Here is a 16,585-nt window from a genome sequence, read left to right as displayed (position 1 = left end):
GATTTTCTCAAAATACTGTTCAACATGGAAGCTATGGAGGTGGAGGACATGGATTTTAATTGGCTTCTGTGAAAATTGGCCATGGTGTGAGTGAGTCCTGTGATGGACTGGTGTCACATTATCTGTGATAGTGCTTTGCACCTACTGCTTGCCAGGATTGTTCCAGTTCCACCACAACCCTGAATCGAGTGGATGGGTATATTAATGTAGCCATCAACTTACATGTTCCTCTTCTTCACTCAATGCAAAGGAAGATAGCTGCTGTTTAAGGTTTTGTGCTCTTTAACAGCGATTATTACCATTTTTGTGCCCACGTGTTGAGACAACACTTTCTTTGCATCCATTCCTCGACCTGTAATAGTGAGAAAATAAAAATGAATACACCAAACTGTAAAAATTCCATATATATGTAATTTACTCTTTTTGTTGTTTGAAAGTATTCTTACTGTCATGTTCTTTACCAACCCTGGGTGCTATAGGTGGACTGGTGTCACATTATGGGCGATACTCTGCTTTGCACCCACTGCTTGCCAGGATTGTTCCAGTTCCACCACAACCCTGAATCGAGTGGATGGGTATATTAATGTATATTAATCATCTTACATATTCCTGTTCTTCACTCTATAGGCATCCTCTCACGAGGCACCAGTAAATGTAGGGGTTTTGTGCTTAACAGGGACAATTATTAATTATAGCAGCAAGTCACAAAACGTATTCTTTTGATGGCTATTAGAATCAACCTTGCAGGATGACTCAAACAACGCACACACGCAGATACTAATACACAACAATACATTCATTAATACAAAAAATGTGCATAAACATAACAGATCTTACAGAGGGTGTTAGCAGTATACAAAAGGTATATATTCAATCACGAAGAGTTACAAACCAAGAGGGACATACATTCCGTATATCATTCATTTAGACCGTTTTGTAAATGAACTTTGTTACAACTTGTACATTAGATACTCAAAAGCAAGTACATGACTCATAGGAATTAAATTGCTATCAACTCAGGTTGAGGTAACAATTGAATTCTCAAGCTGTAATGCAGAAAGTTGAATACTCATCCTCTCTATGGGGATTCAGATCTCCCGAGGATGCAAAGAAGCAGTGGCAGGCTGTTGCCGTGTCCAATCGGCGCTCTCTGGCCTGGTGCAAGGCAGTGCTGGTTCGACGTGAGAGAAGGAGAAGGAGGGAGAGATTTCTGCTGCGGTGCGCTGCTGATGCTCTCTGAAGACCGGTGTTGGCTGAAACTAGCAGAGTTTGCACACAGAAAAGTCACACTCTTTAGACAGGAAGAAGACCGGTTCGTTCCCGATGTAGCGCGAGTCCTGAATGCTGATATTCAGCTGTCCACAGTTCCAACCGTAGTTCACTCGTTGATCAGGTGAGCGTTCGCGGTGGGTTCACGAGGCTTGCTGCTGGGCTAACCTCAGGTGGATCCTTTGGTTACACGCTGGCAACCTCCGTTCTCAACTCTTAGAACAAGGAAAAGTCCTGGCACTGGGACACACTGGCCGTTACGTGACTGTCTGAGCCAAGTCTGAGGATGTCCAGGAGGAGCTGGAGTTGTACCTGGAGGAACTACGGTCGCTCATTGGTTGAAAGTTCGTTGGGCATTCGAGAATCATTTCGTGACTTACTGCTACGATTAACAATTGTCCCGGGAAATGCACAAACCCCTACAGTTATTGGTGCCCTGTGTGAGGATGAGTAACCATGAACTCTGACCTTGGGGTTGTAAACCACTTGGGATGAGACTCTCCCTTGGAATCTCCCAGACAGTGAGGCACCAGCGATGACCATTCACGTGTCTCAGCTTTGGGAGTTGTTCCTTATCAGAACACACTGTCAGCTAGAAAAACACCTTAAATGTGAACCAAATGGAATCGCCTCTCTGTGTCCAGCACCACTTGAGATGAGGGAGAGAGAGACTGGCAAGGGAGCAGCAAACTTAATTCCTGTATTTTAATAAACCTTGCCGCTACAACGGTCTCTCTCCTGAGTGAATGCGCTGGTGGGTTTTTAAGTCACTTGACAGACTAAAACTCTTCCCACACTGACTGCAGCTGAACGGTCTCTCTCCTGTGTGAATGTGCTGGTGGGTTTTTAAGCCACCTGACTGACTAAAACTCTTCCCACACTGACTGCAGCTGAATGGTCTCTCTCCTGTGTGAATGCGCTGGTGGGCTATTAAGGTACTTGACTGACTAAAACTCTTCCCACACTGACTGCAGCTGAAAGGTCTCTCTCCTGTGTGAATGCGCTGGTGGGTTTTTAAGTCACCTGACAGACTAAAACTCTTCCCACACTGACTGCAGCTGAACGGTCTCACTCCTGTGTGAATGTGCTGGTGGGCTATTAAGCTACTTGACTGACTAAAACTCTTCCTACACTGACTGCAGCTGAAAGGTCTCTCTCCTGTGTGAATGCGCTGGTGTGTTTGTAAGTGGCTTTTCACACTAAAACTCTTCCCACACTGACTACAGCTGAACGGTCTCTCTCCTGTGTGAATGCGCTGGTGAGCTTTTAAGTTACTTGAGTTACTAAAACTCTTCCCACACTGACTGCAGCTGAAAGGTCTCTCTCCTGTGTGAATGCGCTGGTGGGTTTTTAAGTCACATGACCGACTAAAACTCTCCCCACACTGACTGCAGCTGAACGGTCTCTCTCCTGTGTGAATGCGCATGTGGACTATTAAGCTACTTGACTGACTAAAACTCTTCCTACACTGACTGCAGCTGAAAGGTCTCTCTCCTGTGTGAATGCGCTGGTGTGATTGTAAGATGCTTTTCTGACTAAAACTCTTCCCACACTGACTACAGCTGAACGGTCTCTCTCCTGTGTGAATGCGCTGGTGGATAATTAAGCTACTTGACTGACTAAAACTCTTCCCACACTGACTACAGCTGAACGGTCTCTCTCCTGTGTGAATGCGCTGGTGGATAATTAAGATACTTGACTTACTAAAACTCTTCCCACACTGACTGCAGCTGAATGGTCTCTCTCCTGTGTGAAGGTGCTGGTAGGGTTGTGAAATGCTAGACTGACAGAAACGCTGCTCCTCCCTGTGCCATAATATCAGTTTGTCCACTCCATCTGAGCAAGGCCTTGAGTGATTCTTCCTCATCCCCTGATCGTGCTGGGGTCTCTTATTCTGCAAATGCTCCATGGAATGGTCTTGCTCTGTGTGCTGAAAGTGAGATTTGTTTTCTTCATTATGTCCCTCAGTGTTCTGCTCAGCAGTGTGAATCATCTGGGGCTCCTTCTCCAGCTCTCTGAGACTAAAACCGCCCAGTTCATTCAGTTGTTCCTCTCTTTGCCTAAGAAAAGACACACTCTCCAGTTCATTTAAACTTTCAACAATTTTCTCAGTAACCAGATTATTAAACCTGTGTGTAAAGTCATCAGATGCTAAGGGATTACATGATTGTTTGAGACTGTGCAATGACAGTCTCTCCACTTGAACAGAACAAGGCCTAATGATCAAGCCCTGTAGGAGCTGCTGTTGCTCCTCCCTGTACTGACTCTCCTCTCGGTGCTGTATCTCAACACTGTTCTCTTCACCAGGTACATCAGTCTGCTGCTCTGCACAGTCAATCAACTGGGGCTCCATGTCCTGCTCTGTAAGATTAAAGACATCCAGTTCTTCACTGTGCTCTTGTATAGAGATGCAGCCCAGTTCATTACAACCTTGTGTAATATTGATTGTGTCCAAATTATTCATCTTCTCTGTAAAATCATCACATACTAAGAGCCCAGGTGTCTCACTCTCAGGGTCTGTCTTCATCGTGGGTACAGAGTCCAGATCCTTGACACTCTGTCTGCTCTCTGTGTGCTGCTCACTGAGTGTCTCTTTCCCTTCTGTGGCAGTGAGCTCTGTCTCCTGCATCAGACTGGAGCCCCACTCCTCCTCACTGTGCTGCTGTTCAAGAGGAGCCCTTTCCCCAGCTTCAGAGAGAGTACTGGCCTCTGAGCCTGTAAACACAGGACAAGAAAACAAGACCTTTATAATAATAATAAAAAAACTATTTTATATAGCAACTTTAAAGGTGGCTTCTCAAAGCGTTTTATAGAATGACAACAACAAAAAATACACAATATAAGCACGATGAGAATACACAATTAGAGGAGACAGTAGATGGTGGTACTAAGTACAGTAGGAGCAGAGGGGTAAAGAACAGTTAAATAAAGGCTCTTCTGAAGAAAAAGGTTTTGAGTCTGGATTTGAAGGAGTTTAGAGAAGGTGACTCGCCGATATCCTTAGGGAGAGAGTTCCACAGCTTGGGGGGATAACAGGTGAAGGCCATGTCACCTATACAATGTAGACGGGCTTGGGGGACAGTAAGGAGAGCAGAATTAGAAGAGCGAAGGTTGTGAGGTGGGGAGTAGGGTGATAACTCAGACAGGTACCGAGCCATGGAGAGCCTTATAGATGAGCAGGAGGATTTTTAAGTCGACAGGAAACTTGACAGGAAGCCAGTGCAAGGACTCCAGGATAAGAGTAATGTGAACACTTGCACTAGACCTGGTCAGGATTCCGGCTGCCGAATTGTGGACATACTGGAGTTTGTTCAATGGGGATTTAGAAACCCCAGAGAGTAGAGTGTTACAGTAGTCGATTCAAGATTAGACAACACTATTCAGCCACAGTTAGTGATAACATAGGGCGGTCGAGGAATATTTCCGAAGTGAATGAAAGATGTTTTGACAACATTCTGTGCATGTGGGTCGAACGTCAAATATCATCCCCAAGGTTTTCAGTTTAGACTGAAGCTCAAATACAAGACCATCTACAGATAGGGTTTCACACTGGTTTTATAAAGTTGATGGGTGGTGCCAATAAGGATGGTTTCAGTCTTGTCACAGTTAACAAGAAGGACATTTTGAGTCATCCAAGTTCTTATGTCAGAGATGCAATTAGAATAGAGACAGCCACATCAGCATAAGGTTTGGTATGTATATATGAGTATCATTAGTATAGTAATGATAGCTGAGGCCATGTGATCTTAAAAGCTTCAAGCTAAAGCTGTAAGCTTTAAGCTACACAAACACACGTCCAGAATACTCGCAATCAATTTGGGTTGTTTAAGCACAGAGGAATAAGAGGGTTTAAGTGGGTTTCTGATAATACGTGATTTTAGATATACAAGCTTTGTCAGAAACCTAATTACCGTGTAAAAAGTAAGACTACAGAAATAATAGTAATACATGACATTTACATTAACACTGCACTGAGAAAGAGAGGGGTTAATACAGACACACCGACTGGACACTGCAGTACATTAACACTGCACTGAGAGAGAGGGGTTAATACAGACACACTGACTGGACACTCCAGTACATGAACCCAACTGAGAGAGAGAGGGGTTCATACAGACACACTGACTGGACACTCCAGTACATGAACACTGCACTGAGAAAGAGAGGGGTTAATACAGACACACCGACTGGACACTGCAGTACATTAACACTGCACTGAGAGAGAGGGGTTAATACAGACACATTGACTGGACACTCCAGTACATGAACACTGCACTGAGAGAGAGAGGGGTTCATACAGACACACTGACTGGACACTCCAGTACATGAACACTGCACTGAGAGAGAGAGGGGTTCATACAGACACACTGACTGGACACTCCAGTACATGAACACTGCACTGAGAGAGAGAGGGGTTCACACAGACACACTGACTGGACACTCCAGTACACGAACACTGCACTGAGTGAGAGAGGGGTTCATATAGACACACTGACTGGACACTCCAGTACATTAACACTGCACTGAGAGGGGGGTTAATTAGCTCCGTAAAGCTGCCCCCCTACAGACAGCACAAACGATGAAACTTACCTCATTCGTTAGTGCTATGTTTGCGTCGGTTTGTGCTGTTAAAAATAGCGTTTGTGCTGCTTTAATTCCCAAGCGCCTTGTTTTTCCATTGATCACGTGACCATGCATGGTGACTTTGACCTCGAGTAAATCCGTCAACCGAGTTCAAGCACTCTGTTACCAGCGCGAGAGTAACAATTCTGCAATTTTGTTCCTCTGTTTGCCCAGGTATGGGGGGGCCGTGGTGGATTTTGCATTTAATATCATTATCTTCTATGCTTTTGTGTGAACAAGAAAATTAAATTTGTCTCCAATATCATACCCGAATTAGAAGAGTTTTAAGTGTAGCCTTAAAAAGCGACATTAGCGAAATTGTATTTTCTTACAAAGAGGCTTTAACAAACAAGTCTTAAAACCTCGTAGCGGTGACCTTTTTTAAAAATCATAAGAAGTAATCAGTTTCATATTGTCTCCTTCTTAAATAAACAGGCATCAAGGGACGTGTGAAGATTCAACCTGTCTGTCGAGCCACGTACCATTCTGAACCATTGTTGCTCTTTTTTATGCAAAGCCAAAGTGAAAAAGAACCAGGACTTCAGGACTTTTTTTTTAAGGGGCACTATGTACAAAGTATACACAAGTTAATAACACATCCGAGAAACAAGAGTCTTACTCTCTCACACATGAACACCGCGGCAATATTGGAAAATATTTTTATTTTCACAGAACAGAATTGAACATATATCTAGATTCTCTGAAAAATTGGCATTATCCACGTGTTTTTATTTACAGGGGTCTTATGCGCAAACATGAAATGATTAGCTCACAGTTCTTTTATCTGTGTTTCTGGTCAGTCCTTAGTGTACAATACAGCATGAGGGCACACCTTGACCTATGAATACACAGATATGACTACAAGGATGTTTACAGGTACCAACACACTCAGTACTTAAATTACTGGATGTGATGAAAACAATAGATGCAATTTGTTTTCCGACTCTGTCTGGTCGGGTGGGGGTGGATGTTTTACATTTTAATACACTGCCTTCTTTTTCTGGCCTTGACGTCACTCTGTGCTGTTGGCACCATACAAAAACCGCAAGTTCGAGACCACCAGATCTTTCAATTGTGATCTCTTGATCAGCTGACCCCAGCCTTTGCAGTTGATGTTTGATTTATTATCTGTATCTCTGGCGAAGACCTCTTCTTCCAAATCGTAAGTTACTTTACAAACTAGAAATGCTATACTGTAATTATGATGCTACGTTGGCGTTCCCATGAATTTATTTTAAAGTAAAGATATTTGAGAAAGTTGTTTTATATCGCGGGGAATACTACAAAAATTAGTAAGCTGCATTTGCCGTTATCATGATATGACATGCAAGTGAAACTTGAAAGGATTTGTCACACTTCTGAATTTAAATTGTAATGTTTTATTTCTGTAAGTGTTACAAGGAGAACTGAACCCCAAAAAAACTCTGACATGTTAGAAATTGCTGATGTGAAAGCAGAAATGATTAAGTGGTGAATGCAATGCTTTAAAAACATATCATAAACGAAAGAAGTGGTGATGGGCCTTGGTATTGCAGTTAACGTGAGTAGGCAGCTCTAAAAATATTAATTTATCAATTTCTATCTACATATACAGAGACTTTTTGATGTGCACTTAAACTGTAATCCATAACAATGTAAAAAACTTAGTTATTTTCATTTACGCGGTGGAGGGAAGTCCCCATTACAATTACAACTGGGCAACCTGTAGAGAAACTGATTACTTCTTATGATTTTTAAAAAAGGTCACTGCTACGAGGTATTAAGATGTGTTCGTTAAAGCCTCTTTGTAAGAACATACAATTGTTTGCTAATGTCGCTTTTTAAGGCTACACTTGAAACTCTTCTAATTCGGATATGATATTGGAGACAAATTTAATTTTCCTGTTCACACAAACACATAGAAGATAATGATATTAAATGCAAAATCCACCGCCACCCCCCCGTACCTGGGCAAACAGAGGAACAAAGTTGTAGAATTGTTACTCTCGCGCTGGTAACAGAGTGCTTTAACTCAGTTGACGGATTTACTCGAGATCAAAGTCACTGTGCATGGTCATGTGATCAATGAAAAAACAAGGCGCTATATCTCGGGAACGAAAGCAGCACAAACGCTACTTTCAACGGCACAAACCGGCACTATCCCAGCACTAATGAATGAGACCGGTCCGGTTCTCCTAAGACGTTGAAGGGGGCTGAGTGACGTCACAACCCCCCAAAAAGAAGGCGCTATATCTCGTGAAAGAAAGTAGCAGGGAAGTTACTTTCAATGGCACAAACACAGCACTAACGATTGAGACCGTTCCGGTTCCCCAAAGACGTTGAAGGGGGCTGAGTGACATCACGACTCCGAAAAAACAAGGCGCTATATCTTGGGAACGAAAGCAGCACAGAAGCTACGTTCAACGGCACAAACATAGCACTAACGAATCATGTGGGTTTCATTGTTTGTGCTGTCTGTAGGATGGGCAACTTCACGGAGCATACTATTTGAATGCAGAATCTCTTCCTGCGTGTTTAAGTGTTTAGAGAAAATTCCCACGACACTACTAAAAACTTTGCCCCTCTAGTGAGCATATACTATATTTTCCTGATATAGGAAACAGAGCAAATAAAAGTATCACCATTTAATTACATGCAATACCAGATGCAATCTCTCACCATCTTAAGAGCAAGAGTTCACATGAAAGTACATCAAAACCTGATAGTTTCAACAAAAAAGTGTCTCTTGTGGGACAAATATTCAGGAAGCCGCTACAAATAATCATCTGGTACCAATTTTTCTATGTATTTCACCATTCTCTCTTGTGTGTTAGACTTTCAGCGATCCACAACCTTGAATTACAATGGAAAATGGTTTTATATATATACTATGTACCAAGATCTCTCAGTAACAAAAACAAAACCACAATAATATTATATGAAGAAGGAGACATGTTCTCCTGGTTCTGTGGCTGAACCATATATATACACACAAGAACATGCAAAAACTTTGTTTTAATCTGAAATTTTATATACAAAGATTTTAAAGTCACTACGTACAATAGATATTTATCATTAAAATCTTAAAATCATTCACTGATGATAACTTCTCAGTAATATGTATATTATATTGACATTTATATTGGTTATATATACATATCACAGCCTGTTAAATATTCACTTTAAATTCATGAGCTCTTAAGCCCGTAGTGGTAGTGAGGACGAATCAGATGTTAAATCGAGGAAGGGAGACAGTAGATTGAGCCCCACCCCCCAGACAGACTGAGAAAGGGTTCATTGTCACACAGATGAGCACATTTGCAAGACAATGCGAGGCTCCGAACCGCAGCAGCCACAAATCCTGCTCCTGTGTCAATGTTAAGAGGGTTTATAAGACATTCAACACACATTTATTGATTCATGGCGTAACCTGTCCTCCCTATTCACTAACATTATAAGACCACGTCCCAATTTCCAAACTGTAAGCCCTTCCTCCAGGTCCACACCTCCATGACGCAGCGTAAGAAGTGTGGACTTCAGTGCATGTGGACAGAATTTCTTAAATATGTTTTTGTTTTCCTTTCTCCATTCGCAGGCTGATGAAATTGAATCTCATCGCGTCTGTCCCCGAACCAAAAGGGAGTGACACGTTGTGTTCATTTGTCTTTAGCAGACTGAACTCCAAATAGGCGAAGTAAACAAAGGAAAACGTGGCGATACCGCCGTTTTTGCGTAACTAAATACATTTCAACTCGACTATCCCGGTACACAAATCACAGTCTGGGGAAAATAACTCATTCATTCGCTTTCTTTCAACACAAACTAGGCAGGACCTCAAAGCTTTGTACTACTGAATACGTCTACTATTAAATATTCCATCTACAAAATATACTGCAGGTAAACCAATATTATATTTATCAAAATGGGGTGACGAAATCAAATCTGTACATCAAAACCTAGAACACAAACAGGATGAATCTGAAAGTAACACATAATCTACAGATAAATACTTAAAGTAGTTCAGGTGGGGAGCTGCGTCAGCATGTGTAGGCTGCAAAGGAACAAGTAGAGGTTTATTCCTGTGCTGAAAAGAGAAAAAAAGAAACATTTCGGCTGTGGAGCCTTCTTCCGGCGTCAAAACCTTCTTCAACAGCTGAAATGTTGTTTCTTCTCTTTCCGGCAGGGAATAAACCTTTACTTGCTCCTGAACCGAAGGTAGTCCAATTTATGTAATTTTGTTTTACATAAAATATGCACATATTAAAACCATAAAAAAATAATATTTTAGTTTCCAATTGTGGGGGAAAAGCAAGCGCTGTCTTGACATTAGTGGTTCTATAATAATTAAGCCTGCTTTACTACACCAGCTACATTAGTTCATCACTGGGTATTCCTCAGACTATATTCAGAAGATGGCAAAACAGAGCACAAAGCAATAACTCATCGCAGCAATTAACAGGGTCTAGGAGGGGAAGCTGATCGAACAAAGTTGTAATCATTTTCTTAAGACTCTTTTGTGCTCAGCAGAAGATTGAAAAGGGCAGCAGAGGACAGTCGGGGATGTAATTTCACGAAAACATTTGTTCTGTCTAAACTGCCAGTATTTAACACACTGACTGGACACTCCAGTACATTAACACTGCACTGAGAGAGAGAGGGGTTCATACAGACACACTGACTGGACACTCCAGTACATGAACACTGCACTGAGAGAGAGGGGTTCATACAGACACACTGACTGGACACTCCAGTACATGAACACTGCACTGAGAGAGAGAGGGGTTCATACAGACACACTGACTGGACACTCCAGTACATGAACACTGCACTGAGAGAGAGAGGGGTTCATACAGACACACTGACTGGACACTCCAGTACATGAACACTGCACTGAGAGAGAGAGGGGTTCATACAGACACACTGACTGGACACTCCAGTACATGAACACTGCACTGAGAGAGAGAGGGGTTCATACAGACACACTGACTGGACACTCCAGTACATGAACACTGCACTGAGAGAGAGAGGGGTTCATACAGACACACTGACTGGACACTCCAGTACATGAACACTGCACTGAGAGAGGGGGGTTAATAAAGACACACTGACCAGACACTCCAGTACATTAACACTGCACTGAGAGAGAGAGGGGTTCATACAGACACACTGGCTGACTGGACACTGCTTTAATGTACAATAAGGTACATTAACACTGCACAGAAGAGATAGTTACCGACACGTCGATAAATAATCTGCCCACAAACATATTTCCAAGACTCCAAAGTCTCCTAAATTGGTTTTCACATAAAGAAAGTGTATCAGTTGAAGACAAATTCAATAATACTTAGACAAAACCGAGTTTCTGGCCACATTCAAAGAACAGCAATAACCTTAATGAGAACATAACTAGACCACAACTAGTTTAGTTCGCAGAAAAGAATCCCTCGGCAACATCACAAACCTTTCCTACTTCGCTCTGCATCTCTCCACTACAGATTCAACAGTGAGGAAGTTAAAAACACCGTTTTTAAACACAAACGTTACTAATTAAAAGTCACTGCACTTACCCGACAGCTCCGTTTCTTCATTTGTTTCTGCAGTGATTTCACAAGGAGGCATGAGTCCAACATGATCCGTCTGTCCCTGATCTCCTTCTGCTCCCGACTCCTTCTCCCACAGATGCAGTCGCACTTTAAAGGTCTCGTTTTCCTTCATTCGCGTTATTTCTGCCCCGAAACTGTCCTCCACACACTGTGTGATATTAATCACGGCCCGACTCACCAGGATCTGGGAGACGCTGCGGAGTTTGTCTTGAAACTCGTTCTCAGAGTCAGACATCCTGTTTCGGAAAACTTCTGAAACTTCATACACGAACGATTTGAGCAAAACCTCCACGAAACAGTGAAGCTCGTTTTCCTGCTTCATTTGCGCGATTTCGACCCCGAAACCGTTGTCGACAGACGTGATTTTAATCACGACCCGTCTCGCCAGAACCTGAGAGATCCGGCAGAGTTTTTCTTCAATCGACTTCTCGGAATCATCTGTCCGGTTTCGGAAAACTTCCGAAACTTCATGCACGATCGATTTAAGCACAGTCTCCATGAAAGAGTGCGCCTCAGTTTTCAGATTAAGCAACAGATTCTCCATTTTTTTCAGAGTCGATCTGGAAGACACAGACAAGTCCTGCAGCTGCCGCGGCTGCAAACACGTGGGCTTGGACACAGAAAGCGAAACGTGGTCAAAAAGAGGACTTCCGGGTTATCAGATGAACTTCCTTAGTGACCGTTGCTATAAACCACAAAAATATTATTCGAATAATAAAAATCTGAAAAAAAAATAGTCCAGAATAGATGTTTGCGTTATATTATAGTGTAACGTATACGGTCGACATTTTTTATTTTTATTAAATGTGTAAATAACTTACAAATACAACTAGAGGAGCAGAAACAGATACAAGAGAAAAAAAACACGAACAGAAACAAAAATTAACTGGCAGAGGTAACGAAGTAAATTATATTTTTTACATATATCAAATGTTTTCCTTGCTTAAGCATTTTTTTTTCATTTTTATAGAATTTAAATAATATTTCAACTCCATCTGAAAAGTACTAAAAAGGGGAGTATTATTGGACCATTTTGATTTATGAATGTGAAATTTACTCAGAATGACTAATAAATTTGCTATAAATAAATTCTTTTTTAAAAAAGTTCTCTTACACAGTACAATATCAAAGTCCTTAAACCTAAAAAAACACCTTTAAATGCCTACAAACAAAACTCTGCAAGTCCGTCCAAAACAACTTCACAAACACACACCTTACAAGTAAATGTACCAAAGATTCCCTTTCAACCCGACAAAAAACGCACAAATCATCCTGCTCATGCTTAAATTTAGACAGTACTTATTTAACTGGATAAAACCTATGAACAATTTTAAATTATATCTTTTTAGCTTTATTTGTAATACAATATCCAACAGGAGTTATCCAAACTAACTTCCAATTTATATTTTCAAATGGTGCACTCCAAAAAGATCAACTTGACATGCACACCTTTCCTGTATAAAATAAAAATCATCTCTCATTTTTTTTACAAAACAAATTGCTTTTCTTTTTACAACATTTCGAATGCCGTTAATTTAATAGAAACATCTACCTTAATTTCTTATTTATTCCGCACGTCTGCAGTCACTGTTTACATGTCTGCATTGTTTACTTGTACGTTGTCTACTGTTTGTACAGTATATTGTCTTGATGCACTGTCTGTACTTTGTGTAAAGTATCTATATCTACAGTATGTTCTCGCAGTCTCCTTCCTCACCGCTCCTGCTCGCTCGACACTCAGTCTCTATGCCTGGGCTCGTTGAATCTCTGTCCAAGTCTTTTGGATCTTAATGACTATATGAACAAAAAATAATTTCAGGTTTACAAATTTGACAATATTTCACCTATAAGGCTCTACATGGCTTGGCACCTCAGTACCTGTCTGAACTATTATCGCCCTACTCCCCACCTCGCAACCTTCTCTCTTCTAATTCTGCTCTCCTAACTGTTCCCCAAGCCCATCTACATTCTGTGGGTGACAGGGCCTTCTCCTGTTATGCCCCAAGCCCTGGAACTCTCTCCCCAAGGATATCACAGAGTCACCTTCTCTAAACTACTTCAAATCCAGACTCAAAACCCTCTTCTTTAGAAAAGCCTTTACTGAACTGGTTCCATTCTTCACCCCTCTGCTTTTCTTAGTACCACCATCCACGGTCTCCTCCATATATTGTAATTGTGTTTTATCTTGTGTATTTTTATTTATTGTTGTTGTCATTCTGTAAAGAGCTTTGAGAAGCCACCTTTTAAGGTGCTATCCCCATGTACCCCATGTATTAAGAAGACCCCGCTATTCCAGTATATTACCTGTAGTGTTATATTCAAAAAATCATAAAAAAATAAAGAACACTTTCACAACCCAAAGCAAAGTTGTATGAGGTGAGGGGGGCTGTCTGCTGTGTAAAACACTTGGTTGTAGCATTGTGAATGTTGTGCTTCAAATGTTATTGAGTCATGAAGAGGACCTCCCTATCCCAGTGTATTGCGTGTCTAATAGGTGCCATATTGAAAAAATCATAACAAAAACTGAAAGAGGTTTCACAACCCAAAGCAAGGCTGGGTAAGGTCAGAGGACCTGCTTAGTGTGTAAAACACTTACTTGCAGCATTGTGGGTGCTGTGGTTTAAATGCTATTGGCTTGTGAACAGCATCCCCCTATCCTAGTGCACAGTGCCACATTCAATAAAACCATGAGAAAAAGAGATTCACAACCCAAAGCTCTGCCAGTCTTCTGTGTAAACAATCATGGACATCATGATTTGAACATCATGGGTGCTGTTTTTAAAAAGCTGTTGAGTAAAGAATAGGAATTTTCATGCAAGAAAGGGTTTCAGAAATAAAACAAAGCTTTATTCCCATGCTGACAGTCTGGGTAATTGGAAACTGCTGTTCTGCTTCCTATGGTCATATATGGGTTTTTCGCATGAAACTCTATTGAGCAGTATTTTTGCGTTGTGAACGTATGTATGTATACAGCGGTCCCCCAGTGTTCCAGATGGTGCCTAATTGCGCATCAATCAAAACCCCGACTGTCAGAAAAGGATAATTAGCTCACTGATATGTTTATGGAGGGGTTGTGAGTCGTGGTCTTTAAAATGCATTTGGTTTGAAGGCGTTCTGTGTTATATGATATGTGATATGGACACAAGAATATTCGTGCGTGGAATAAAAAGACAAGCTGAAGGCTGTGAGAACATTCACAATGTACTTTATACACAGAGCAATTGTATATACAAAGCGCTACAGGCGTGCCAAAATCGTTTTTGAACTTCAAGCTTAGTTTACCCCGGTCAAAGTGATGAAGACACAGACATTCAATGAAAACGAATTTGATTCACTCAAGGCTCCGCTCTTTTGTTGTGATGTCAATTTAATTAATGTTAGCTGTGATTAGGTGTCGTTTTTGTCTCTTTTAACTTAAGAGTTAAAGAGTTTAAGAGTCTGCTCCTTTCTTCCTGGTATAGAAATAACATGTTCCATGTTTACAACCACCACTATAAATTATTTGTTCAGCTCTAACGCCTGTCTGCGTTGACAAGGCATCTCAAAATGACATATTAAATAAGAACACGATCCTTCCGGTTACCATTCCTGTGGTTGGAGCGTTGTTTCGCCCTTTTTCGTTCTTCTACAATATTTACAGACAGGGCTTTATCACTGGAGTTGTACAGAAGAAGTGTGCATCGGTCCATGAAAATCATCAGTACTGCTGTTGTTCTATGCGTAGTTTAACCGAGAGCACTTAAAAGATGCAAAAAGCTTTCAAAGAAAATAGAATTGAAAGACAGTAGAGTAAGGAGGTAAAAAAGCACTCCCCCGTCGACGAATTAACCACCGTCGCCCGTGTGACTGGATATAAAAATAACTGATTCGTTTTTGCCCAGTCTCTGGAAGCTTCAATGTGATTATTTTTCCTTCCTTATTTTTTCATTGCCATGGATTTACTCCGTAGTAGAGGAAACACGAAAGTGGGAAATTGCAGGCATTCTCCATAAGCACACATCATTGGGGATGTAGCTCGGTGGTAGAGCGCATGCTTCGCATGTATGCGGTCCCGGGTTCAATCCTTGGCATCTCCACGTGCTTTTTATTATTGTGCTCACATCGCAATCTTCTGTTGAGTGAGAACTCTTTGTTGGTGTTCATAGAGAGCCAGGTTTACACAATTAAGTTCAGTCACACACGAAGTGCTACAGTGTTCCTCTGCTGTTTTAAATGTACCTCCAAAGCATTTAGTTCTGTTAACTACAACAAATGATTTGAACTAATTTAACGTCATATTCAGGAAATCCAGAGAACGTCTCCACACTTGTCGTGGCTGTTGAAGAAATCACCTGTTAAATCTCACCTGGGATTTCTTGAGAAATCATTCAGCGAGCGAGTCCTCCCTCTGGACTCCGCACTAAACTGAAAGCTGCGCGAGCTCCTCACTGCGTGTCCTCTCGTGGTGCTCTCGTGGAGCACAGCCATAAGGACACTTTGAACTTTTTCCGTATGTGAAGGAAAAGGCAAAAGAGCATGAATAGTATTAATCGTATAAAATATCCATGGTACAACTCGAGAAAGTACTGAAGGACTAAACAACGACTTTTGATGATTACAAGAGATTCAAGAAACACAACCGTCCGCACACGGGCTTGGATCCTGAACGCTTAAGTTAAGACAAAGCGAAGGATACGAACTGTAAACTCTCTTACAGTTTGTGAAATAAAACAATTTCTTACTTTCTTAATAATTTCTTACTGCTGATAGACGATTTATTGCATTTTAACAAAATCACAATTACAAACATTTTGGGTTAAACTGTTATTCACACACTCTAACGAAGATAAACGTTAGTGTCTTCCGGTGTGTGAGCCCATTTCTAATAAGAATAAAAAATAAGTTATATAAATTGAATTGTTCTACTTTTTATACTTACATAGTCTTATTAATATTTCAGTTAAATATTTTCTTCTGTAGTAATACTAGTCTCGATTTACAATTTTTGGACATGGTGCATCTTAAATAACTTTGTTATTAGTTTCGGTTTTGGAAAATCGCGCCCAGAAGCTACCAAAACTGGTAATGCAATAGCAGCCTTCTGGGTGGAAAACAAAAAGTATTTCTTGGTA

At 41.2% G+C, this 16,585-nt stretch overlaps 1 protein-coding gene and 1 non-coding gene across 2 annotated transcripts; one reads left to right on the top strand and one right to left on the bottom strand.

Annotated features, from left to right (window-relative positions):
- Nucleotides 1-846: 846 nt before the first annotated feature.
- LOC148824447 (uncharacterized) lies at nt 847-12,018 on the bottom strand. Its single transcript, XM_088926442.1, has 3 exons — nt 11,439-12,018; nt 2,377-3,984; nt 847-2,292 (listed from the first exon to the last, which is right to left on the bottom strand). The coding sequence occupies exons 1-3, from the start codon at nt 12,016-12,018 to the stop codon at nt 1,991-1,993; spliced, it is 2,490 nt and encodes an 829-aa protein (XP_088782568.1). The 3' UTR covers nt 847-1,990.
- Nucleotides 12,019-15,478: 3,460 nt separating this feature from the next.
- On the top strand, nt 15,479-15,550 carry trnaa-cgc (transfer RNA alanine (anticodon CGC)). Its single transcript has one exon. It is a non-coding gene; the product is annotated as a tRNA-Ala (tRNA).
- The last annotated feature ends 1,035 nt before the right edge of the window (nt 15,551-16,585 follow it).

The sequence above is a fragment of the Atractosteus spatula genome, chromosome 10, assembly GCF_055471065.1.
Source record: "Atractosteus spatula isolate fAtrSpa1 chromosome 10, fAtrSpa1.hap1, whole genome shotgun sequence".
In the NCBI taxonomy this organism is placed as follows: domain Eukaryota; kingdom Metazoa; phylum Chordata; class Actinopteri; order Semionotiformes; family Lepisosteidae; genus Atractosteus; species Atractosteus spatula.
Note: the sequence above shows the minus strand (reverse complement) of the source record. Positions and strands in the feature narration are given on the sequence as shown.